This window comes from Mastigoproctus giganteus, chromosome 7, assembly GCF_048544385.1.
Source record: "Mastigoproctus giganteus isolate SK-2022 chromosome 7, ASM4854438v1, whole genome shotgun sequence".
Taxonomy (NCBI): Eukaryota; Metazoa; Arthropoda; class Arachnida; order Uropygi; family Thelyphonidae; genus Mastigoproctus; species Mastigoproctus giganteus.
Window position 1 is genome coordinate 213,545,385 of NC_143581.1, and position 25,297 is coordinate 213,570,681.

The 25,297-nt window shown below is 35.9% G+C and overlaps 1 protein-coding gene across 1 annotated transcript in view; it reads right to left on the reverse strand.

The window, feature by feature from the left end:
* The window catches only part of LOC150083658 (katanin p60 ATPase-containing subunit A-like 1), a 115,550-nt gene that overhangs the window by 82,480 nt on the left and 7,773 nt on the right, over positions 1 to 25,297 (reverse strand). Inside the window, exon 2 of the mRNA XM_090377426.1 lies at positions 4,421 to 4,623. Within this exon, the coding sequence (XP_090233552.1) occupies positions 4,421 to 4,588 (168 nt within the window). The 5' untranslated portion in view covers positions 4,589 to 4,623. The remainder of the gene's footprint in view (positions 1 to 4,420; positions 4,624 to 25,297) is intronic.

Sequence of the window (25,297 nt, forward strand, 5' to 3'; positions counted from 1 at the left end):
TTCTCTGAGCAGTTAGGATAGGCTGTTAAGTCAGCTAATGAGTTATGTCAATGATATACAAGAATTTTGCTAGCAGTGACAAGGAGGTAATTATCCTATTATATAATGCAATGGTTAGGCTGCATACAGGTCTGAAGCCCCATTTCAGAAAAGATGTGGATCCACTGGAATGGGTAGAGAAGAGCAACAAAAGTGGTCAGGGATTCAAAAGGGTACTCTTGCCAAGAAAGACTTCAGTTCTGCAAATTGCAATGCTTGGAAACTAGGCCACATTTGGAATACTGCAAAATCATGCAAATGAAGGTGGAATTCTCACTGTTATAAAGAATTCCAGAACTAGGGGTCAAATTCAAATTACAGAGATTGAAGTTTAGATTAGATTGTAGGAGGTTTTCTTTTAGCCAGAGCGTCATTGATTGCTGGAACAAGTTGCCCTCGCAGGTAGTTGATGCTGACAGTTTGAATAAATTCAAAGGTCAATTGGATAGTTAACTGCATGAGGAGGGAAGCACATAATTTTTATTTCCTTATTTACTTGTTTGTGTTTTTTTTGCCAATCACCAAAAGTCTGTGGCTTTCTTGCACTATATGGTGAATACTATTACTATGTCAAACTGGAAAGTTGCATGAGGTCCTCAGACATTTGTTGCAGTCCCTTAAAAGTGCAGCCATTATCAACCCACTGCAGAATGGAAGCCTACTCAACAATTCATGTTGAGGAAAATGGACCATAATCTGTCACGTTGGTCCAGTGCGGGTTGGCAGATCTGCAGTCGCTTAAATGTTGTCAACATTTGGAGATTAACAGTAGGAAACCTACATGGCAGTATTTTATTCATCATACTATTCTTTTTTTTTTTTTTGAACAGTTTCACAAGCTTCAAATTTTTTATACAATAACTTCATTACTCTATAGAGAAAGGTTTGGAGATTTAGTTGACAATATCCCATACTGCAGGAATTGTTCTGAAGTTCCTGGATGAAATTTTTAACAACAGGGTAGTTTCTAACCACTAACCTGGGGTGTATATGGACTGGTGAGACCACCAATGTCATCTGATTTTAAACCATGTGATTTTTATATCTGTGGTTATCTCAAAGACAGTGTCTCAAAAGAATCCATGAACAATTACTGCACTGAAAACAGTGATTGAAGAAGAAAATTTTCTGAGCCAGAAAACATTGGAGCACCCAATGAACATGCTGCAGCATGAACTTCCCCACACTGCTGAATACACTTCAAGCATTAATTTCTGCTTATAAACAATATTTCATTTTCTAACCACTGCAGCATGAACTTCCCCACACTGCTGAATACACTTCAAGCATTAATTTCTGCTTATAAACAATATTTCATTTTCTTCAGATGAATAAAATAGTATGATGAGGGGGGAACCCACCCTGTATACAATAATAATGGCAAATGGTGTCACTTTAAAGAGATACACTACCAAGAAAAATTCATAACTTATATAAATCTTTGTAATGTTGATGGCCATGAGATTTCATGTTTTTGCAAAATGAGAAATACATGAAAATATTTAATACAGTAAAAGGCCAGCTTCTGACATCTACCCCTCCACATAAAAACTCAGGTAACCAGCATATTTGAAAAATAATATATTAAAAATAAAGACAGCTGCACCCTACCTATCCAGTACTACAGGAGACTGTGAATAAAAATTACAAAAATGCATTAAATAAAAATAATGTTTAATAAGATAAATTAATTAAGAAGTTAATTTAAATTTCTTTTAAAAAGTTGGAAAATACTGTATTTATTGTTTATACTACACAGAAAGTGACAATCAGAGGAACTAAAGTTTGTCTTTCCAGTCCCCACCATTAAGCATCAGTTAGTTGAAAAAAAAAAATGCATTTATGTTGTCATATCCATAATCCATCCATCCGTTATGGTATTCAAAAAAAAGATCAGAAATTTGGTGAAAAATAAAGAGTGCTGCGTTAACCTTAAAACAATGGATATTTGTAAATCACTAGAAAAAGGTGAAAATCATAAGTACTTATGAAGAAGTACGATCCTGGCTCTTCAACTATTTATGATATAAAAGCAAAATCAGTGATAAGTTTTCGTTAATAAGTGTAAAAAGATGTATTATTTTAAAATTAAGCTAAAGGAAATAAAATATAGTATATACTTTGATATAGCAAAGAAGTTTAACTTTGCAGCATTTCAGCGTATAGCGTAAACACATGTAAGAGTAATGCTCATGCAATTGACACCACTCAATCCCCACAGATGCTGGATAACTGGGCTTTTACTGTATATTTCTCTCAGTAATGTCACTGGTGTGTTATGTGCATGCTAGTTCCATCAGAACCATTTAGGTGGCCCACTAACTCCCTAAGAACTCTTTGGGCAGCTCATGAGCACTTCTGAGTTTGACACCTCTGTTTTATATATTCATGATATTTTAGTGGTTTCTACTGGTGAAGTCTCTTTATCTCATCCAATTTAATTGTCTATGTCTTATCCTCATATTTAAGGATCCCACTTAACCTGCACTACTTACATGTAGAAAATTAAATTAAAATAAAACAGTAATAAAAACTAACAATGAACAAAAAAGTCAACAATAGAAAAAATTATGGTACATCTGCAAAACTTTTACGACCTCCTTTACAGACTCCCAGGGATTTGTGGAATGAAAGGTGTTGAAAACAGCTATTGTAAATTTTAAATATAAATATTAGTAATGACAAAAAGATTATATGCTGGCATATAAATCAACTTTTGATTTGTTGCCTTGTCAAGGAAAAAATAAGTCAATTTATTTTTGTCTTAAAAATTCATGCTTAATCATATATATATATATATATATATACCATATAATTAGATAGTATGAATCAGAGCTGTACTACTCAATATGTTCTACGTTGATAATAATATTAGTAAAATAATAAGAGGAGTTTACCTGAATATAGTGCGTAGAACACTTCCGTATGATACCCTCCAGAAATTAAAACGAAAAAAACCGACAACTTACCGGTACATTAGAGTAAAATATAAATAATTAAATAATCAATTTAACACAATTCAAATCAATATAAAACAATTAAAAATCAAATTAACGCAATTAAAAGAATCTAACGAAAATATTCAAAACGATTTTCCTTCCTTAAGCTGACAACGCTTTTCGACCGTATGTCGTGATCACAGGAACGAAAATTACCGAATCGGGTTAAACCTGGTACTTAAATAGAGATTATTTGTCTTTGCGCATGCGCGTAAAGGTCCACGCATCGGAGATCAAATATGGCCGCCGAACATTATACCAGAATTCTGTTAATGTTCGGCGGCCATATTTGATCTCCGATGCGTGGACCTTTACGCGCATGCGTGAAGACAAATAATCCCTATTTAAGTACCAGGTTTAACCTGATTCGGTAATTTTCATTCCTGTGATCACGACATACGGTCGAAAAGCATTGTCAGCTTAAGGAAGGAAAATCGTTTTGAATATTTTCGTTAGATTCTTTTAATTGCGTTAATTTGATTTTTAATTGTTTTATATTGATTTGAATTGTGTTAAATTGTTTATTTAATTATTTATATTTTACTCTAATGTACCGGTAAGTTGTCGATTTTTTCGTTTTTTCCGTTTTAATTTCTGGAGGGTATCATACGGAAGTGTTCTAAGCACTATATTCAGGTAAACTCCTCTTATTATGTTACTAATATACCATATAAGTACAACCATCCCCCTTTTCACAGTCATCTTTTCATCCTACATAATGGTATATTATAATAAAACCTGCATTAAGAACCACTGTCTTACTTTGTGCCATTTAATTATAGTGCATAATAAACTGAAAATGAAGTAGGAAGCATATACAATACTCACTTGTGTGAGTTTTTTTTTTTTTTTTTTTTTTTGATTTGGTAGTTGTTGGCGCATCGGCTTCTGTGGCCATATTGCACCTCCCAAGGTTTTTACAGTACTACTTGTGTGAGTAAGTACTGTATATACTTAGGCATGGGTGATGATGTGACATTTTTTATCAAGTTGTTCCACGATGCCTGTTTTTTTTCTATGTAAACAATGTTTCAATATAGGAGTGCATTTTCTCAAAAGTTACTTTTCAAGAACTCTAAAACCGAACCCAAAGACATAACCTTTCAATGGATTCCATGAACTGTTTCCATCTGGTGAAAATGAACAATTCTTGGATTTTTAAAAGTGAACAACAATGCATACTTATGTAAAAATGTGTAATAAATTTTAAATATAAATGTTAGTAAGACAAAAAGATCATTTCTCCTAACTCCAAGCACATATCTTTAAGCTTAGGATTTTATGCTTAGTGTATATGTAGACCTTAAAATTTCAGATAATATTTTAGTGCTTCAAAGATTTACATATACTGGAATACACGGTACTTCATAAACGAACATTACCTGCTGCCATCTTTCCTTCCTAATAGGATCATTGATTGTCTGTAATAACCGATGAATCTGTTGAACCACACCTTGATAATATACTAATGCTGTTTCATAATTTCCAAGAAGGGAAAATTCCCTTCCCATTTTGGTGTTCTCGCAGATGTCACCAATGCTAATGCTCATATTTAAGAATCCTTACTGGTCTTCTGTTTGTATACCTTTAAAAAAATTAATGTCTAAATGTAAATAACTGTGAAATAGAGAATTCAAACAATTACATCCAAGAAACCAATATCAATAAAATCCTTAAATTAAAAGTAACAGAAATAAAAAAAATCATATATGTATAGTTACTATAAAATGAAGTAAACAGCTTTGAAATTTATTACAATGAATATATATATATAGATATATAGATATATAGATATATATATATATCTATATATATAGATATATATATAGATATATATATATCTATATATATATAGATATATATTTATTTTAAATATCATATTTATTTTAATTGTCAGATATATCTATCTATATATATATATAGATATATATATATATATATATCTATATATATACTACATATATGCTGGATACTCAGAGACTAATACTCAAGATTTCTAAGAGATACAAGCTAAAGATTATAATGATTTATGCACCAACATCGAGCCATGATGATGAAGAGGTTGAAGAAATGTATACAGAAATGGAGAGTCTTCTAGATGAGCAGAAAACCCACTACACTATTATTATGGGAGACTTCAATGCTAAGGTTGGAAAAAGACAAAACAGCGCAGAAAGAACAATAGGAAATTTTGGAATTGGTGAAAGAAATGAAAGAGGTGAAAGACTTGTGGAATTTGCAGAATCTCAAGGATTGTCAGTAATGAACACTTTTTTCAAGAAAAGGGTGAACAGAAAGTGGACATGGAAGAGTCCAAATGGATTAACTACTAATGAAATCGACTTCATCCTCACTAACAGAAGATATATTGTGAATGATGTTACTGTCCTGAATAAGGTAAATGTTGGAAGTGATCACAGAATGGTAAGATGTACACTTGATATAGATGTAGGAAAGGAAAGGAAAAAACTGACCCGAGTAAATAATACAAAGGTCTTTGAGATAACAGAAGAGGAGAAAAAGCAGTATGTACTGGAACTTAAGAACAAGTATGAGCTTCTGCAGACTGCTGAGGACCAAGATATCGACGAGGAATATTACAACTTTTTGAAAGTGATAAAGCCCAAGAAACCTATAGGGAAAAAGAAATCCAAAGAAGAAAAAATTAGTCAAGAAACACTTGTCATGATGAACCAAAGACGACAAATGAAAAGCAAGAAAAACACTGACAGGGAGAAAATTGAGTATACTGAGTTATGCAAAGCCATTAGAAAGAGACTCAGAGAGGACATAAGAAGATTTAACGCAAGAAAAGTAGAACAAGCATTAAGGGAAAACAAAGGAATTAAATCAGCAGCCATGAGCAGTAATACAGAAAGACAAATGATACTGAAACTGAAGAATAGCGAGGGTGTACTTATAAACAGCAGAGAAGGCATAATTCAAATAGCAGAAGACTACTATAGAGAATTATACAAGGAGCAGGGGAATGATGCCAGCAGTGGGGAAGATGGATTGCAAAGTAGCAACACATACGACATACCCAATATTCTTCCTGATGAGGTAGAACATGCATTGAAGAAAATGAAGAATCAGAAAGCCCCGGGGGAAGATGAAGTTACTGTAGAGTTGTTAAAATTGGGAGGAAGAGACATAACACAAAAACTGGCAAGGCTCTTCACAAAGTGCATTAGAAAAGGTGTGACACCTAAGCAGTGGAATAATGCAATCATAGTTTTGCTGCATAAGAAAGGAGATAAATCAGAAATTGGAAATTATAGACCAATTAGCTTGCTATCCCACATCTACAAGTTGTTCACAAGGGTCATTACTAACAGATTAGACAGAATACTTGATGAGAATCAACCGAAAGAGCAAGATGGCTTTAGGACAGGATTCTCAACTATGGATCACCTCCATGTAATATCACAGCTAATGGAGAAAGCAAATGAATATAAAACACCATTATGCCTGGCATTTGTGGATTATGAAAAGGCATTTGACTCCATACAGCATAAGGCAATGTTTCGGGCACTGGAAAGACAAGGCATTGATACCCCATATATTATGATTTTGAAGAAAATATATGAGAGTGCTACCTCCTTTATTAGACTAGATAAAGACAGTAGGAAATTTAAAATTGAGAAAGGAGTTCGACAAGGAGACACAATATCTCCGAAGCTGTTTACTGCTGCCCTTGAGGAAGCTTTCAGAAGATTAGACTGGTCGCAGAAAGGAGTCAATGTGAACGGAGAGTACCTAAACCATTTACGATTTGCAGATGACATTGTGGTCATTAGCCACGATCCCAACGAATTAGAGGAAAATCTTAATCAGTTATGCACAGCTAGTAAGGATTTTGGACTAAAGATGAATATGGCTAAAACAAAAGTAATGATGAACAAGTATGCCACAGAAAGGGAAATAAAGATTGAAGGAGCAGTAATTGAAAAGGTGGAGTCATATACTTATCTGGGACAAGTTATTAGTTGTAATAATGATAAATGGCTGGAAGTCAAGAGAAGAATAAATTTTGGATGGATAGCATTCAGGAAATATAGTCACATACTGAAGAGCAATATCCCAGTTTGTCTGAAACGTAAAATAATGAACCAATGTATACTCCCCACCATGACTTATGGAAGTGAAACTTGGGCACTCACCAAAAGAATGGAAGAGAAGCTGAGAACTACACAGCGAAGAATGGAACGAATCATATTGGGAATCAGACTGTTAGATAAGAAGAGAAACACATGGATTAGGCAACAAACTCAAGTAAAGGACATTCTTATCAAAACTAAAGAACTAAAATGGGCCTGGGCAGGACACATAGCTCGAAGACATGATGACAGATGGACTAAGAAAATAACAGAATGGTATCCAAGAGGAGCTAGAAGAAAACCTGGAAGACAAAGGCGGAGATGGATAGATGAAATTCATGAGTTTGTGGGTAGTAAATGGATGGCCAGTGCTCAAAACAGAAGGAACTGGAAAGTGGCTGGAGAGGCCTTCATCCTGCAGTGGATTGAAAATGGCTGATGATGATGATATGCTGGATTACTATATCACATGCAGCTTGAAAGCAAAGTTGAAATTTAACTTACAAAGTGCATCTGTTTCAGTTACAGCTCTCATCCACCACAAAAAGTTTAAAATAGGAGCAGGTTCCTAATCCCTGAATCAATATCAGGGCTATTTTTCCCAAAAGGCAAAGTCAACAGCTGCTTAGAGCCTCCTGATTTTAGCAGCCCCACTACACATCTGGACAGCAAATACACAAAAGAATGTACATTTTTTTGATGTAAAAACATCTTTGAAAGCACCTACTAAATTTTGGACTGAAGTAAAACCGATTTGTCACGAAAATGACGTAGTAGACTGAAGTAACGTGGTAACGAAAATGACGTAGTAGACCGAAGTAACATGGTAACAAAAATGCGAAGTGGAAATGATGCAAATGGCACCACTTCCTAAATAATGCTAATGATGTTAACTCAGTTACTAATGTTGATTCGGTAGAGTAAGCAGCGGGTGTAATCATATTACATCATTCATACTAAATATTTCAGACTGAAGTAAAATGCAAATGACGTCACTTTGCATGGTATATGGTTTTATGTGAAACATCCTTTGTGTTTCTTTTAGGTATTTTGATTTGTACATATTGATTATGAAATAACAGCTTTTGTATTGTAAATATTTTATTGATCATTCACAAATTTACATAATTTCAGCTGAAAACAAGATACAATGGATTTATGATAACTAAAAGAGACATATGTTGATAGCCTAAATAAGTTTAAGGCTCAGCTGGACAGGTATTTTGAACGAACAGAGGGGTGAAGGGAGTGGGTTTTTTTTTTTTTTTTGGCTGATGCTGCATAAGCTTGCTTTCTTGCATCAAATGCCTCTACTAATGCTAATGCTAATATACTTGTGATTGCAACCTATCTAAATGTCTCTGGAAAACAGCATCAATTGAGATACCCGATATTGTAGCTTAAATTGAGGGAATAGTGTTTAGAGTTAGATTGAACATTTAAATTGGATATAAGTAAAGTCACATGACAAATACTTGTATTGTTGCAATCATACTATTCAACAAATGGCTACAATCAAATGGGTAATTTAAGCTATTGGCTTGGATTTTGCTAACTTCTTCCATGCCAAGGATGTTTTCACATAAAATAAAACATCTTTCATGTACACACACACACACACACACACACACACACACACACACACACACACACACACAGTTTCTGTTCTGGTCACAGAGAATTGAAATAACTTGATTTACTATTACAAATGTTTTGTAGATACAAATCCTAAATCCTATTCTTTTCTTCAGTATGAAATCCTGTCTCAAGACTAGGGACAAACTTGAGACTTTGAATCAGTGCAGTTAACACGTTGAGCTGGCATTTCACACTAAGCAGAAGCTGAATATCATATCTACCCACAAAATATTTTTGACAGTAAATAAAATTATTTCAGCTCTCTCCATAACCAGATGTTGAAATAGATTTTATTGCACTGCAAGTCAGGGTGCTTTTCATCCAAATTACAGTGTAATCATTTCATCTGTATGCTGTGCCTTTTAAAGAATTTATTCACATATAAGTTTTTCCAGCAAAACAAGACAAATGTGAACATTATTACACCTATAAAAATGTACTGTGCACGTTCTTCGAGGTAATAAAATCTACTGCTGCTATGTAACATGAACCAACATTGAACCAAGTTTAAGAAGGATTACTGGCCAACAAAACAAGTCCATCCATGAGGGTTATGTGAAAAATTAGTGGCAACCAGATAATAATAGAAAAGTACACTTTATTATCATGCAGCTATGACCATATCTCTTAAACCTACTCACTACCCATGTGAATAACCTTTTCTCATGGCCGCCGGAACCAGGAAACTCCATCTCTGGGGTGATCTCTATCTATATCTGAAAGAGACTGGTTTATGGCATAATATTCTGCTTTCAGAACACTAGTCCTGGGGAGGTTCTTTCATTTTGAGGAAAAGGTCACAGTTGCAGAAACTCATCAAAAGAGTTAAATGGATGATCCATTATTTTCTGGTTCCACTAGTTCCGAAACTGCATGACAAGTACTGGCCTACAGATTGTACACTATCATACAAGAACTGGCAAGTGGCTAATGTCTTTACATTTGATGCAGTTTAGGTTGCATATGGTGCAGAAGAATTGAGAAATGGTACACTGCATTCACTATAGTAGTTCTTCATACACCATGAGAGGTACTCCACACTCATACACAACAATCAACCCTACCTTTATACTGCATCATTTTACCACAGTTTTTTTTAGTCATAAAGACACTCAATAGTGTTACACATTCATCTGATGTGTCAACATTAGCAGGCACAAGCCTATGCCTCATCTGAAACCAGAGAGGTCACCTCACATGACACACACTAGCCTTTTGCAGATATCAACAAAAACTGGCCTGAAGACAAAATTTTCCAGATACCAAGGCCAAATGAAAAGGTTAAGGCTATACAGAAGGGCAATAATTATATTGATGTAATCTATGTGATAATGAACTACATTTTTATGTTATTACAAGACTGGCACTACTTTCTCCCCATTTCTTACACATCTGTATTAATAATTTACACAGATGGGTATAAAACTAAAAGAGTTAGTGTCGGATGAAACCAACAGAATGTATTCCTAATATGACTAATACAGCAAAGCCACTAGGAGCTCAAAGTAGTCAAAAATGTGGGCCACACAGGGGTTACAACAAATATTAAAGAATGATACTACTATATAATGAGAAACTATAAATTTCATTTACTGCAAACCATCTACTGTAGTTAAGCAATAAAGAAAACTACAAAAACTCTCTGACTTTCAGGAACTGCTGGAAAGAAATGAGTTTCCTTGTGAAGCTCATCTTCAGCAATTGAGCTATATTTTGCAGTTACACTAAAGATCAACCATTACAATATCAGAATCTGGGGCACAGAAACAACAAAAGCAGCATAAGATATTCTTGAAGAGAAAAAGTGTATGAACTATTCTGCACTGCTGAACAGAAACTAATAAAATAATAATGCCTACAAAATAATGATTACTGCAGGATTGTCAGAAACAACTGATATTTTGTTAGTGATTTTCTCCTTCACATGCATAGTAGCCTCTGTTCTTCGTGGGACTGTACAAGAGGCTAAGGGAGATCAGTTCCTTATGGAGCTCTGGAGCATGCAACAGAGCATTTCATGTGTATAGTGATTTTCTAAAAGTCTATCATTACAATAAAGCATAATTTTTGCCTTTGTAATCAACATAAGTCATGGGTGGCAAATTTTAAAACCAACAACAATTTGTTACTACCATTATATTTTTAGTGAGATAAAACCACTGGGAGCTCCACATACTGTAAATATACCTGAAAGAGTTGATATGATCCATTCCATCATGTGCCTATATTACATCTGTCAAAGGCTATTTTCAGGCATATTCTTTATGCAAAAAAGTTTTCCCTCTTAAAAAATGTCCACTATGCAAATTAAAAAAAAAATCCACTAAATTTCTGCATGAGTTATATGGAGCTAAAGTGGACAATACCTGAACTATGAAAAGAAACTGTTTATGAGTGAAGCATATTTTCATTTGAATGGTAGTTACAGAATTATCACTACTGGTCTGATAATCCTCATCAAGTTCATGACTTGCCATTTCATTCACCAAAGGCGTGCTGTTTCAAGTTTTAAGATTATCAGTGTTCTCTTTTTCGAAAATGAGAACAGCCAAGCTTTCAATCGATGCAGAATGTTACTCAGACGGTTCAGGAGTTTCAACAACAGTTTGAAGAAATGACAACACATACAACATATGGTATCAAAACGATACAACATCTTACACAGCAAGGCAAGTATGAATCTTTTACATCAAATCTTTCCAGGCTGGCTCATTTCTCATTTTGGAGATGTGTCATGGCTTTCTTGTTTCCCTGATCATATGGCAACTGATAGGGATAATCAAGAGACACACATATACAATTAAGCTGTGAATTACTGAAGAATTTGAGATGTGTATTTATGAAGAAACTGAAGAGTGGATAAATGAGAAATTGGAAGAAACATGAAGAATAAAAAAAAAAACACGAGGAATGAATACATGCAGAAATTCTCCATAAAGTTATGCTGAATTTCATTGTGTATTCAAAAGTGTACTGGAAAGGGGAGATTTATTGCATTCAATATTTTAAAGATAAATACATGAATGCTAAGAGTTTATTCTTTTTTTAAATAAAAAATTTGGTCACAAAATCTGCAGTTTTTTCTGACAGATTCTGTATATTCAATCGTTGATAGTGGACAGTTTAGATTAACAAAGAAAATATGAAAAGATATCAAATCTTGCCTAGAACTCTAGATATTACTGAAAGCAAGCTTAAGAAAAAATTCATTTTTCTAGAAAAGTAACACTTATCTATATATAAGGTTCTTTCAAATATTGGAGAAGTTTAACATATGCTGTTGTTTAACATACCATCAACATCAAACTATGGATAGCATTTTCAACAAATAGAGATGGTCACTGATAAATAAACCGGAAAACAGTGAATGAAAGGATGTTGAGGTAAGCAGTATTAGTTAAGAAGTCTGAAAATAAAATCACTATTAACACATTTAGTTAGCAGCCAAAAAAGAAAACTAGATATCCAACTACAAAGAATAAGTTTAGTCACAGGATGGAAGCTTACAAGAATGCTTTGGAAACTAATTAGCAGATGCCTCCAGATTTTACCTCATAGAACTGGTTGGTTGGGTGGAGATATTTTGGTACAGACTACTTTCATCATAGTATTTCCTATAATGTTTTATCGTGTATCATATATATAGAATTGTTAGTGGTCCAATTTGCAAGTTGGGCACATCAAAAAATCATATTCCCAAAAAATAGTAAAGAATGTTGCATGTTACCACTATATTTGTTCCATATTATACAAGAAAATCCATTTAAATGGATTTGCTTGTATAATATGGAACAAATTTAGTCCGAGAAAGAGTATCATTGACACAATTTAGGGAACTGATTTTTAAACCAATTTATTACTAATATCCACAAAACTTTTTTTTTTTTCAAGGGATCAAAGATATATAATATTCACATGGGGAAAAAAAAAACAACCAATAGGGAGGATGTTTGGAAACATCAAAAGAAAATCTGCCCAGCATAACTTTTGCAAGCCTTGTTATGTGGAAAAGCACACGATACTTGCAGAATGTCCAGAATCTTTATTAATCCTTTCAGTGAATTCCTGGATTGTATGTGGACTCTGGGTAGTGAGTTACACAATAGCAACCAGCTCTGCAAAATGTGTATAATGTTTTAATATTAATTTGACATTTTTTTTTGATTTTGCTGCCAACATTATAGGGAAATTATTGTCAAAACTCAAATACAAATTTTAAAAAATTTAAATTCATTTAAAAATTATAAAAAAAACTAATTACTTATTTTTTTTATGAAATAAGATCTCTACATCATTTATGATCCAACTTCATCAACTCCTGGCACTCAATTCCAAATAATTTTGACTCTTTGTAAGCCCAAATTGGACAACAGTAGACAATAGGGTGCATTTTCTCCACCAACTTTCAAAAACTATTATCACGTTACCATCTACTATAGACCATCTACAATTACGGGAAACATGGATAAGAGATAACAGCACTAACTAGAAGATTAAAACAATCTGCATGTTGATGGACATTGTTTGAAAAGATAACTTTCAAAAAATATATATATTTGTACATATATCTCTACAGAACACATACACTGGCAAATGTATATAATATACATATGTACATACCAAATTATTAATTTAATACTAATACATATTAGTATTAAATTAATAGTGGTAAATGATGAAAGGAAACAAGCTCATCAGCCAAAAAAAAAAAAAAAACTAATTTGTCTAATTTTTCCTTAAATTTATTCAAACCACTCACTTCCACAATACCAGATGACAGTTTGTTCCAACAATCCATTGTGCTATGACTGAAAGCAAATTTTCACATATCTATCCTGCTGCAGCCATCCTTTTTCGATTTAAGTTTACTTTCCCTTATGTGTGTTGCCCGAGAAAGAGTAAGAAGGCCATCAGCATTTAGTTTACTCAATCCATTTAAAGCTTTAAACATTTCAATCAGATCTCTTCAATGGTGCCCATTTTCCAAGCACTGCAATTTGCAAAACTGAAGTCTTTCTTGGTAAAAGAGTACTCTTTTGTATTTATGACTAATCTGTTACTGTTCCAAGAGACACATCCTTCTTAAAATAAGGCTTCCAGACCTGTATTCAGTACTCAAAGATGTGACACATAATCATTGCCTTATATAACAGATAATCACCTCACTTGTCCTGCTATCAAAATTTCTATACATCACTGACAAAATCACATTAGCCGTCCTAGCAACTTGTTTGCAATGATCAGAAAACTTCATTTCGGAGTGTACAAACCTTAGGTCACTTTCGTTGTCACCATTAGTGTGCTACCACCTAATTTGACTGTTATTCTGAGATTACTGCTGTCCAATCGCCACTTCTCAGTCCCTCTGTCTAATTTTTCTAGGTCTTGTGGACTAGAAAAATCAACCAATGATTCCTATCATTAACCACTTTGCCATCTTTTGTATCATCTGAAAACTTAAACAATAAGAGCTTGATATGTCTTCATCAATACTGTTAATAAATATTGAAAATAGCAAGGAGACCCAGTACTAAACCCTGAGGAACTCCACTAATAACATTAGTCTAAGAAGGGCAATACCTCATTTATAACCACCCTCTGTCTTATTCCATTCAACCACCCCTTTATCCACAGAAATAACTCCCTTAATCCCAAACTACTCCAGTTTCTACTGGAGTAGTTTGGGATTAAGTCTTACAATATTATATAGTATTGTGAACAAATAGTATGAAACATTCATTCATCACATCACTGGAAGGAATTAGTGCCTGCCACAACTACCATAATGCAGTATCTTTCAACATTTGTGGGTATCATGCAACAAAAATTCTATGAGTTAAGGTCCTTGATGATCAAAAAAATCAACACAAGACTTACTTATTCATAGATAGTACTGTAAAGCTTATTCATAGATATTCATAGATAGTACTGTAAAGCTTATTCATAGATATTCATAGATAGTACTGTAAAGCTTATTCTTTCTGCAAAATGGTAACTCCTTTCTGATCAAAAGTAAAAAATATCGAATATAAAATTTCTAATAATTTTATCCTAATATAAAAATTTCAGACACAGTAGCAATAAAAATTAAATATACTATATTTTAATTATAAATTATATTTTATAAATTTAATTAAAAGTGATACATAATATTTTAATTACAAATGCAGCCGCTACAATGTAGTCTTTCTTTAAGTAAACAAAGCCTGTTGAGGATAGAGAATTCCCAAACAAAATATTATTCACATTATACAGTATTAATATTATCATACAGAAATGTGTACATATTTACACATACAGTGTATGCCATTTATTGTGATCATAGATGTTATCATTTGTGTAATGTTATCACTTCTATGAGACCCATCAGACTTATACTAATGTACAGAAAAATGTTTATTGTAATCAACACACTTCACTTCAGTTTTTGTTATAGTTTTTTGCCTTATAGCAGTTTATGCATATGCAGTCGAAGTGATTATGTAATATTCTGATTTGTTCTGGAACTCCGACATGTCCCATGTCTAGTTACTGCTTTTGCCTTGTACAATTCAGAGGGTGTCAGTACCATTACTTCGCAAAACAAAGTATCTGTACTCCTTCCAATCTGACTGTTTTACAGTAGAGCATTAACCTTTTTCTCATTCTTGATTTTAATATTTTCTTTATTTGTTTTTAATGGTTTGTATGGATATCCAGAAACATTATGACAATTTAATTTTTAGTGATGATTTTCTTGAAGAAATAGTGAAGTCACATTAAAGTTTTTTATTCCATGATTTTCATGTTTACTTTCTGTCCACTCCCTCCTTTTTATGTACACTTTAAACTCTGCATCTATAAACAATACTGTAGGGTCGCATTCTTGTTTCACTGGTTATTATTATCAATTAATCTATGTCCCAAAGTGATCACAATAAGCGGCATCCACCATATTTCTGAATAATTATATAATTTGATAAAATTTAATGGGAAGGTGATCTGATTAAGGTGTAAGGCTTTGAATGGTTTGAGCAAGCTCAATACTGATGGGATTCTTCCTCTTGCTCAGACTGCACACCTCAAGGGACATAAATTCAAATTGTTCAAAGAGAGTTGTAGAACAGATGTGCAGAAATTTGCCTTTAGCCAGAGGGTGGTTGATAGCTGGAACAAACTTCCATCTGTCACTGTGGAAGTTGACAGCTTAAATAAATTCAAGGTGGAACTAGACAAACTTTTGGAGTGAATGGGTGGGTGAAATGGGAAGGGTTTTTTTTTTTTTTTTTTTTTTTGGCTGATGCTGTATAAGCTTGCTTTCTTGCATCTTATGCCTCTACTAATGTTAATTTAATTTATATGTATTAATTAACATAATCAACAATGCAGATTCCATGTTTCAGGAATTGCAAGATTCTTCCTGATTTTAAATAACGTTATACTTACATCACCTGATATATTCAGAGAAATGGTTCCTGATATCATCAAACCAGATTACATAAAAATACATTAAATAGATACAACTACTTGAATTTTTTTTCCCTTGTGATTTATTGTTTTAATTTTTTTCCCTCCCTCTATATTTGGCTGTTGCCAAATTTTGAGATCTCGAAAATTATTAGTATTAGTAATGGCCACACAGTGCAAGGAAGTTTATGGCTTATGCCACACCAGCCAAAAAAAAAATAAAATAAAATAATAAAAAAATTTTTAAAAAAATAAATAATTAATAAAAGAAAAGAAAATAGACAACCTATGCATTTCCCTCCTCCTGTAGGTCCATTTTTCCAATTACCCAACTGACCTTTGAACTTCCCCAAACTGTCAGCCTCTACCACCCATGTAGGTAACTTATTCCAGTTATTTATAACTCGCTGGCTAAAATAAAACTTCCAGCAATCCAGTCTGAACATTTCCTCATTTGTAACTGTGAAAATGTTGCTCTCATTCATTTTACTTATGCCTCACAGTGCCTAGTTTCCAAGCTCTGTTGTTTGTTTATTTGGTTTTTAGGAGCTGTTTGTTTGTTTGTTGTTTGTTTTTAGGAGCATTAGCAACTGAGGCCATATTGCTCCGGGATATGCGGTGGTCATTCCCTGACCTTTCCGCATCCTCCGTATTGGGTGATCACGGGCTCGAACCCCGGTCTAATCAAGAAGCGTGTGCTACGCACTGCTGCTCCTGCCCACCTGGCTACGGAAGCGCCTTCCAAGTTCTGCAACCCACATATTCGATGTCTTTCCTCATATGGATGCCCTTTTGCCAATCTCACCAGGCAAGTTACTAGTCTTTGGACCCTTTCAAGAAGCACAATGACTTTCTTTAGGTGTGGTCTCCATACTTGAACACAGTATTCCAAGTTTGGTCTAACAATAGCCTTATATAACGGGATTGTGACATCCTTATCTCTACCAGCAATTGTTCGATAAATCATCAATAGGACACCATGGGCCTTTTTTGCAACCTGTCTACAATGCTTGGAGAACTTCATGTCTGACCGTATCATAACACCCAAGTCCCTTTCCTCCACTACCGGCTATAGTTCAACTCCACCAAGTGTATATGTTATTTTGGGGTTATTGTTCCCCAGGTATAATACCTAACACTTTTGCTGGATGAAAGCATAGTTGCCATTTTTCTGACCATCCCTGAAGTATATCTAGGTCACTCTGAAGAAGCTCTGCTTGGAGGTAATTATTAACTACTCTACCAATCTTTACATCATCTGCAAATTTAGACATCACTCCCTCTATCCCTTCATTGATGTCATTTATAAAAATCAAAAACAACAGTGGTACCAATGCTGATCCTTGGTGAACCCCACTTCTTTCATCAACCCAATCTGAGGAATAACCATTTATCACAACCCTCTGCCTCCTGCCCTGAAGCCATCCAGCTATCCATCTAAGGATTTTCCCTGTGATTCCAACCTGTTCCAGCTTATAAAGTAACCACTAGTGTGGGACTGAATCAAATGCTTTGCTGAAATCAAAATAAACAATGTCAAAATTATTGCCAAAGTCCAGCTCTTGAGTGACCCTGTCAAAATAGCTAACCAGATTAATTAAACATAATTTTCTCTTTACTGAGTATCCTTCCATGCTGAGTATCCTTCTGAATTTAATTTCTGTGCAGTAATTTCCCACTTCACTCTTAGAACCACCCTTATGTATTGGAGATACATTGGCACTTCTCCAATCCAACGGAATCACTCCCAAGTCCAGTGATGCTCTCATAATTAGCCTCAATGGTTCATGCACTCACTTGCCGCTTCCCTTAAGATTACAGGGTATATGCCATCATCCCCAAGGAGCTTTACTGGCCTGTAGGCACAAAAGTTTTTTCATTAAATAAACATGCAAAATTTCAACGTCATCAATTACATTTTTTTCAACTTCACTCCCATAATTTCTCATTGACACAAAGGGTTTTTCTTCTGTAAATATTGATGCATAGTAACTGTTCAGTTCATCTGAAACTTCAGCTAGGGCATCTAATACTAGCCCACACCCATTAGATAAGGGTCCAATCTGGTTTGTCATTCTCTTCTTTGCATTAATATGTGTGAAGAATTCCTTATCCCCACTCTTTGCTAGCGATTTCTCATAATCTGCCTTTGCCAACCTAACCTTTTCTGTGACATTATTACAGATCAATTTGTAGCTGTTATAGGCTTCAATACTTTTTATTTTTGATACAAGGAAGCAAAGAAAAAAAAAAAAAAAAACTATCCACCTCATCTGTATCCATCCCATTCAATAATATATCTAATTCTTCCTTAAATTTATTCTAACTACCAACTTCCAAGACAACAGGTGCAGTTTATTCCAACAATCAATTACCTTCTGGCTGAAAACAAATTTTCACACATCTATCTATCACCATTATTTAATAAATCTATTTCAAGTCTTAAAAACAGGTCTCCTTGCAAAGTGCGTAGTTTCCAAGCACTGCAATTTGCAGAACCGAAGCCTTCGGTGGTAAGAGTCCTCTTTATATTGACTAATCTGGTTGCTCTCCTCTGTCCCCATTCCAAGAGATATCTCTATATTGTTGCAAGTTTGTAATATGCCTTACGTTTAGTTTTGAGTCACATTATCTCTGTGTTTTATTTTCATTAGCAATATACACTATCTGTCAGCATGTACTGGGGTACTAAATTAAAAAAAAAAAAAAAAAAACTGTATTGATCCCAATGAGCTTTACAGCTTGATATCTATAACCCTCACGGGGGTTAATTTCTGAGTTTTTGATATATGGAAACTGGAATCTTGCTCCCCCCCCTCCAAAAGGCTGAAGCTAGTTCACTGCTTGAACATCTTGTTCTTGCTCTTTGCCAATTCAGCTAAAATATATAAAGGTTCAATTAGATTCATATCTGGGCTGGAAGTCACAACAGACAGCTACATCCATGGTTTCATTAATGACAACCAGTAGACTAAGTTGAAACCATATAAAACTTGCCTGTACCATGATACCAACATCAAACTTCACTGTTAGTGCAATACAATCTGGATAAAACCATTCTTTGGGCATAAACCACATCGACCCCTGCTTATGTTGGTTCACACCTGGATGGTCACCCACCATGTACCTTATTACTATTTACTCGAGTCAGTTTTTTCCTTTTTTTCTTACGTCTATATCAAGTGTGCGTCTTACCATTCTGTGATCCCTTCCAACATTTACCTTGATCAGGATGGCAACATCATTCACAATATATCTTCTGTAAGTGAGGGTGAAGTCAATTTCATTAGTTGTTAATCCATTTGAGCTCTTTCATGTCCACCCTTTTCTTGAAAAGGGTTCATTAGTGACATTCTTCAAGATTCTGCAAATTCCACATCTTTCACCAATTCCAAATTTCCTATAGTTTCCCTTTCTGCACTATTTTCTCTTTCCAACCTTAGCATTGAAGTCCCCCATAACAATGGTGTAGTGAGTTTCCTGTTCATCTAGAAGTCTCTTAATTTTGGTGTACTTTTCTTCAACCTTTTCATCATTATGGCTCAATGTTGGTGCATAAAACATTATAACCTTTAGTTTGTACCTCTTAGAAATCCTGAGTAGTAATCTTAACACCCTTAGTGATGTACTTTTCATTTCCAAAATGCTGTTTTTTATATCTTTATGAACCAGAAAGCCAACTCCACCTTCGCCTGTTAGTATTAGCATTAGTAGAGGCATACAATGCAAGAAAGCAAGCTTATGTAGCAGCAGCCAAAAAAAACCCCTCCCATTTCACCCCTCCATTTGTTCCAAATGCCTGTCCAGCACAGCCTTAAATTTATTTAGGCTATCAAGTTCCACAACAAAAGATGGAAGACTGTTCTACCAATCAACTATTTGCTGGCTAAAGGAAAATTTCCGCACTCTATTCTACAACTGACTTTCCTCAATTTGAATCTGCGCTCCCTCAGGTTTTTAATCTGACCAAGAGGAAAAATCCCATCAGCATTCAGCTTTCTCAACCCATTCAAGGCATTATATACCTCAATAAGATCACCTCGCAGGTACCTACTCTCCAGGCGCTGCAACTTGCAGAACTTAAGCCTTTCTTCGTAAGAGCACTCTTTTGTTCCCCTCACCAATCTTGTTGCCCTACTTTGTACTTGTTCTAGCAACTCTACATCCTTTCTAAAATGAGGCCACCAGACCTGTACACAGTACTCTAGGTTTGGCCTGACCATTGCCTTGTATAACGGGATAATCACATCCCTGTCAGCAAAATTCCTATATATCATTGACAAGACTCCATGACCTGCCCTGGCAGCCCTTCAGCAAACTTCATATTTGGCTGCACAATTACCCCCAAGGCTTTTTCACTTTCCACTTCCCCCAGTGTAGTAACACACAGTTGGTAGGTTTCTCGTCGGTTATTGCTACCCATATGCAGCACTTTGCATTTGTCAATATAAACTCCAGTCGCTACTTCTCAGCCCATTTGCCCAACTTATCTAGATCCAGTTGTAGTAGCATACTATCTTTACTGTCGTTAACAACCCTGCCAACCATTGTATCATCTGCAAACTTGGACATTAAACCTGATATACTTTATCAATAACATTGATAAATATACAAAACAACAATGGGTCCCTCACCAAACCCTGGGGAACTCCGCTAATAACATTCACCACGAAGAGCAGTGTCCATTGATTACTACTCTCTGTCATCTCCCACTGAACCATCGCTTTATCCATTGTAGCAACTTACCCTTAAAGCCATACCTCTCCAATTTGTACAGCAGTCTTCCATGCACAACAGTATCGAAAGCTTTCCTGAAATTCAAGTATATGATATCATATCAAAATTATTTTTGGCATTCAGTTCCTTTGTGACCACATCATAGTAATCAATGAAATTGGTCAGACAAGACCTCACTTAGCATTAGCATTAGTAGAGGCATTTGATGCAAGAAAGCAAGCTTATGCAGCATCACCCAAAAAAAAAAACCCACTTCCACTTCACCCCTCTGTTCGTTCAAAATACCTGTCCAGCTGAGCCTTAAACTTATTTAGGCTATCAACTTCCACTACAAGGGATGGAAGTCTGTTCCACCAACCAACCACTCGCTGGCTAAAGGCAAATTTCCGCACGTCTATCCTACATCTGTCTTTCCTCAATTTGAATTTATGCCCTCTCAGGTGATTATTCTGAGCTAGAGGAAGAATCCCATCAGCATTGAGCATGCTCAAACCATTCAAGGCTTTATACACCTCTATCAGATCACCTCGCTGGTGCCTAGTCTCCAGACACTGTAATTTGCAAAACTTAAGCCTTTCTTCGTAAGAGCACCCCTTTGTTCCATTCACTAATCTTGTTGCCCTTCTCTGTACTAGTTCCAGCAGCTCTACATCCTTCTTGAAATGAAGCCTCCAGACCTGTATACAGTACTCTAGGTGTGGCCTGACCATTGCCTTATACAAGGGAATAATCACCTCCTTATCCCTGCTGGAAAAATTCCTGTATATCATTGACAATACTCCTTCAGCTACTCTTGCAGCCCGTCTGCACTGCTAAGAGGACTTCATATCTGCCTGCACAACCTCCCCCAAGTCCCTTTCATTCTCTACCACTGTCAGTGTAGTACCACAGAGTTGATACGTTGCTGTTTCCCATGTGTAGTACTTTACATTTGTCAATGTTAAACTTAATTTGCCACCTCTCAGCCCATCTGCTCAAACTTTCCAGATCCCGTTGCAGCAGCATAGTGTCAGTAGTGTCCTTGACAACCCTGCCAACCTTTGTATCGTCTGCAAACTTGGACATTAAGCTTGATATACCATCATCAATATCATTTATAAATACAGAAAACAATAATGGACCCAACACTGAGCCCTGAGGGACTCCACTAATAACATTAGTCCACGATGAGCAGTGTCAATTCATTACCACTCTCTGTCTTCTCCCCCTCAACCACCCCTTTATCCATAGCAGCAACTTGCCTCCAATGTCACATTGCTCCAATTTGTGTAACAGTCTTCCATGTGCAACAGTATCAAAAGCCTTTCTAAGATCCAAGTATATAATATCAAAGCTATTCCCTGCATCCAGTTCTTTTGTGACTGCATCATAGTACCCAATCAAATTGGTCAGGCAAGACTTCCCCTTAACAAAACCATGCTGTCTCCGAGCTATAACTGAAGTCTTGTCTAAATGATCCTGCAGTGCTTCTTTAACCAGTGCCTCCATTAATTTTCCTGGAACAGAAGTTAAGCTCACAGGTCTATAATTACTTGTGTCAGCCTTTGATCCTCCTTTGTGAATTGGGGTCACATTTGCACATCTCCAGTCCATGGGTACCTCCCCTGAGTCCAAGGAAGCTCTCATAATTATGGCTAAGGGTTTGCTTACTTCCTTTGCTGCCTGATTTAATATAACTGGATAGATCCCATCCACCCCGGGTGCCTTTCTTGTGTTTATCTTCAACGGTTTCTCCTCCCCTTTACTCCCAGTTATTTCAAGATTCTGTAGCTTACTGCTAGAGTTGAATACACCTCTGGCATTCCCCTCGCTGAATAACTCCTCATGTGTGAATGTCGATGCAAAATATTCATTTAGTTTGTTAGCTAGCTGAGCAGGATCATCAACAGTTGACCCATCAATATCAAGTGGACCAATCTGATTTATCCCCTTCCTTCTAGAGTTTACATAAGTAAAGAACTCTTTGCTGTTTTTCTTTGCATCACTTGCCAAGCATTTCTCGTAATCTGCCTTCGCCTGCCTAACCTCCTTTGTAACTTGGTTGCATATCAACTTCTATCTATCATAGGCTTCTGTGTCATGTGTTAATTTGTGAGTATCCCATGCATTTTTCTTCTCTGCCATATGCCTCATTAGTTCATCTGACATCCATTTTGGCCTAAACCTTGAACAATATTTCTTAGTTGGTATGTAAAGCCTAGTAGCTTCCAAGATAAGTTCTTTGAATGCTTCCCATTTTGAATTTGCTGTTGGTAACATCATCAGTTGGTCCCACTGTATAGAATTTAAATACTGTCTCAGTCCATCGTAGTCGCCTTTACGGAAGCAATAACCCTTCCCTTTACCCCTAATGGTAGTTACCTCTTTGAGTAAATCCCACTTCAGCACACTGTGATCACTGCCACCTAGTGGTTCATTTATCTGCAGATTCTTAATGCATGAAGAATCACTGCTGATAATCAAATCAAGGGTATTACTCCCTCTAGTTGCCTCCCGAACATGCTGATGTAGAAAACAATCATCCAATAAATCCACAAAAGCCCTGCTAGTGTGTGAGTGACCAGCCCCCAAATTCCAGTCAATATCTGGGAAATTAAAATCTCCCATTATAAGACTCTCTGATTTACTGGCCCACTCTATTTCCCTGTACAGTTTCTTATTATACTTATCAGAGTCATTAGGCCTATAGCACACTCCTACTCTCAATTTTGATCTCCCAATGCTTATGTCACACCAAACTGACTCAACACTGCACTGTCCAGCGATGTCGACTGGCTTCACTTCCTTGGTTTTTATGTGTTTCTTAACTAATAGCATAACCCCTCCCCCCTTCCTATCCTGTCTATTCTGTCTGTAGATGTTGTACTCCCCAAATTCCAGTTCTGCATCCCTTATATCTGTGTGACACCACGTCTCTGATATCCCAACAATATCTGCCTTTGATGTTTTGAGCAATACCTCAAATTCATCAAATTTATTTACTAAACTCCTAGCATTGGTGTACACGCAAGTATACCTGCACCTGTTTCTATTCTTAGCTACCCTAACACAACCCATGTGTTTACTTGTACCGCAATGGCTCCCAGCAGTCTCTGAAATATCATGCATCTTGTTTTTCAGGCTTCTGCTCATTCTAATAGAAGCAGTGCAAGAAGCTCTTTCACCTCTGCCAGTGGCTACTGTCAATCTATTGGTCTTTGTCTCCCCCCAAGCTACCGGTTTTCTGACCCACCTAACACTGCCTCGATAGCATCAGCAAATATTCTTGCACCCCTTTCTATTTAAGTGTATCCCATCCCTGTAGAAGCAATCTCTCCTGTTAAGAAGTACAGTACAGGCTGAAAAAAATTCTACCCCTTGAGCCTTGCACAATCTTTCCAGGGCCGAATTGATCGACAAGGCTCTCATCATATACTCCCTCCTATCGTGTCTGGGCAGAATTGCAGACACTTTCAATTTCAACCCTAATTCTCGGCTTTTGTTCAACAGTGACCTGTACTTGTTTAATTCTGCCGGTCTCCTATTCTTAATATCATTAGTGCCAACGTGTACAACTATATCACCTTTTGTGCCCTTAAAAGATGATATTCGCTCTACAACGTCATCAACCTTTGCCCCTGGCAGACATACCCTGGTACTGTTCCACCTATCCTTTTTACAAAGCATGTTCCCCGTTTCCCTGATAATAGAGTCACCAACAACTACTAGTTCCTTCGGGACCAGTGCATTCTGCCTTGGGGGTTGCCTCTGTTTTAACAAACACTTTAACAAACCCTTGCTGTATCTTAATTATTACTGCAGTCTTGTCTAGATGATCTTGCAATGCTTCTTTAACCCTGGAATACAAGTTAAACTAACAGGTTTTAAGGGCACAAAAGGTGATATAGTTGTACATGTCAAAACATCAAAGGCAGATATTGTTGGGATATCAGAGACTTGGTGTCACACAGATATAAGGAATGCAGAACTGGAATTTGGGGAGTACAACGTCTACAGAAAGGATAGACTGGATAGGAAGGGAGGAGGGGTTATGCTATTAGTTAAGAAACACATAAAAACCAAGGAGGTGAAGCCAGTCGACATCGCTGGACAGTGCAGTGTCGAGTCAGTTTGCTGTGACATAAGCATTGGGAGATCAAAATTGAGAGTAGGAGTGTGCTATAGGCCTAATGACTCTGATGAGTATAATAAGAAACTGTACAGGGAAATAGAGTGGGCCAGTAAATCAGAGAGTCTTATAATGGGAGATTTTAATTTCCCAGATATTGACTGGAATTTGGGGGCTGGTCACTCACACAATAGCAAGGCTTTTGTGGATTTATTGGATGATTGTTTTCT